Genomic DNA, 1,048 nt, shown 5'->3' with positions numbered 1-1,048 from the left:
TTTAGTATTTATTAGGATTTTATCAGTCATTTAGATAATCTATTTCCTGGTTTTACTTTGAAGTTACTCACTTTTTAAATAAAACATTTCAAACATATGATAAATCACAAATAATATAATAAACATAATTCTGCCATATTTACTTCAGGTTTTATTTTATTTATTTTTTATTTTTTTTTAAGGTTGCTTAACCGATTTTAATAACATGACATAAAGCCCCTACACTTGATAGAATCGTTATGCAAAATACATAGATGAATACTGTCTTCTTTTAAAAATATAAAATAAATAAGACATGTGAAAATAGGCAAGTTTCATTAAATAAATGAAAATTTTAAAAAAAGAAACTTTTGCTTTCCATATCATTTGAAGAAGGGAAATTATCATTTTAAACAATATTCAAGTTTATTAAACAAATTAAAAAAAGTATTATAAAATGTTTAACTGTCATCAGCTTCGAGGTTTATGTTGCTCCCGAATTTTGCATATAACTGAACTTTCAGATCCGCTGACACTCGCTGAATTGATTCCACTCTGGCTTCTAAAGCGTCGATTTCTTCTTGCAAATTTTTCTTTGCTTCTTCTAACATTTCCTGTGTTTCTTCTTGAGAATGGCTAATGAAAACATCACCGATTTGATAAGGTATCATTAAGCAATCATCATCTGCAAGCATGATGTCCTCACAAGCATCTTCTAAATTCTGGAGTTGTTTCTTTTTTACTTCTATTTCCTCCTTCAGCTCTGTGATTCTACTTGTATTCCGTGCAAATTTGTTTATCTTTTGTTGATCTTCAAAAGTAACGTTGACATCTTCTGCAGCCGCCTTCTTCATGGTGGCCGCCATCTTGGGCTCAGGTTTTATTTTAAAATAAAATATTACAGACATGGTTGAATATCTTGTGGAATATTTCCTCCCTAACCCTTTTCCCTTTCTTCTCTTGTCAGAGGCATCCACTATACCAAAATAGGTACATATCTTTGCCATGACTATTTTTATACCTTTACTTACACATATTACCATAAACTATAATACTATTTAGCATAAGT

At 29.9% G+C, this 1,048-nt stretch overlaps 1 protein-coding gene across 1 annotated transcript; it reads right to left on the bottom strand.

Moving 5' to 3' along the window:
• Nucleotides 1–386: 386 nt before the first annotated feature.
• On the bottom strand, nt 387–845 carry LOC113908172 (prefoldin subunit 4-like). Its single transcript, XM_035727296.1, has one exon. It carries the CDS (start codon nt 843–845, stop codon nt 441–443), a length of 405 nt encoding a protein of 134 aa, XP_035583189.1. The 3' UTR covers nt 387–440.
• Nucleotides 846–1,048: the final 203 nt, after the last annotated feature.

This window comes from Zalophus californianus, chromosome 4 (assembly GCF_009762305.2).
Source record: "Zalophus californianus isolate mZalCal1 chromosome 4, mZalCal1.pri.v2, whole genome shotgun sequence".
NCBI lineage: Eukaryota > Metazoa > Chordata > Mammalia > Carnivora > Otariidae > Zalophus > Zalophus californianus.
Note: the sequence above shows the minus strand (reverse complement) of the source record. Positions and strands in the feature narration are given on the sequence as shown.

Coding starts and splice junctions, on each gene's coding strand:
- LOC113908172 (XM_035727296.1), bottom strand. CDS start 845: ATGGCGGCCACCATGAAGAAGGCGGCTGCAGAAGATGTCAACGTTACT.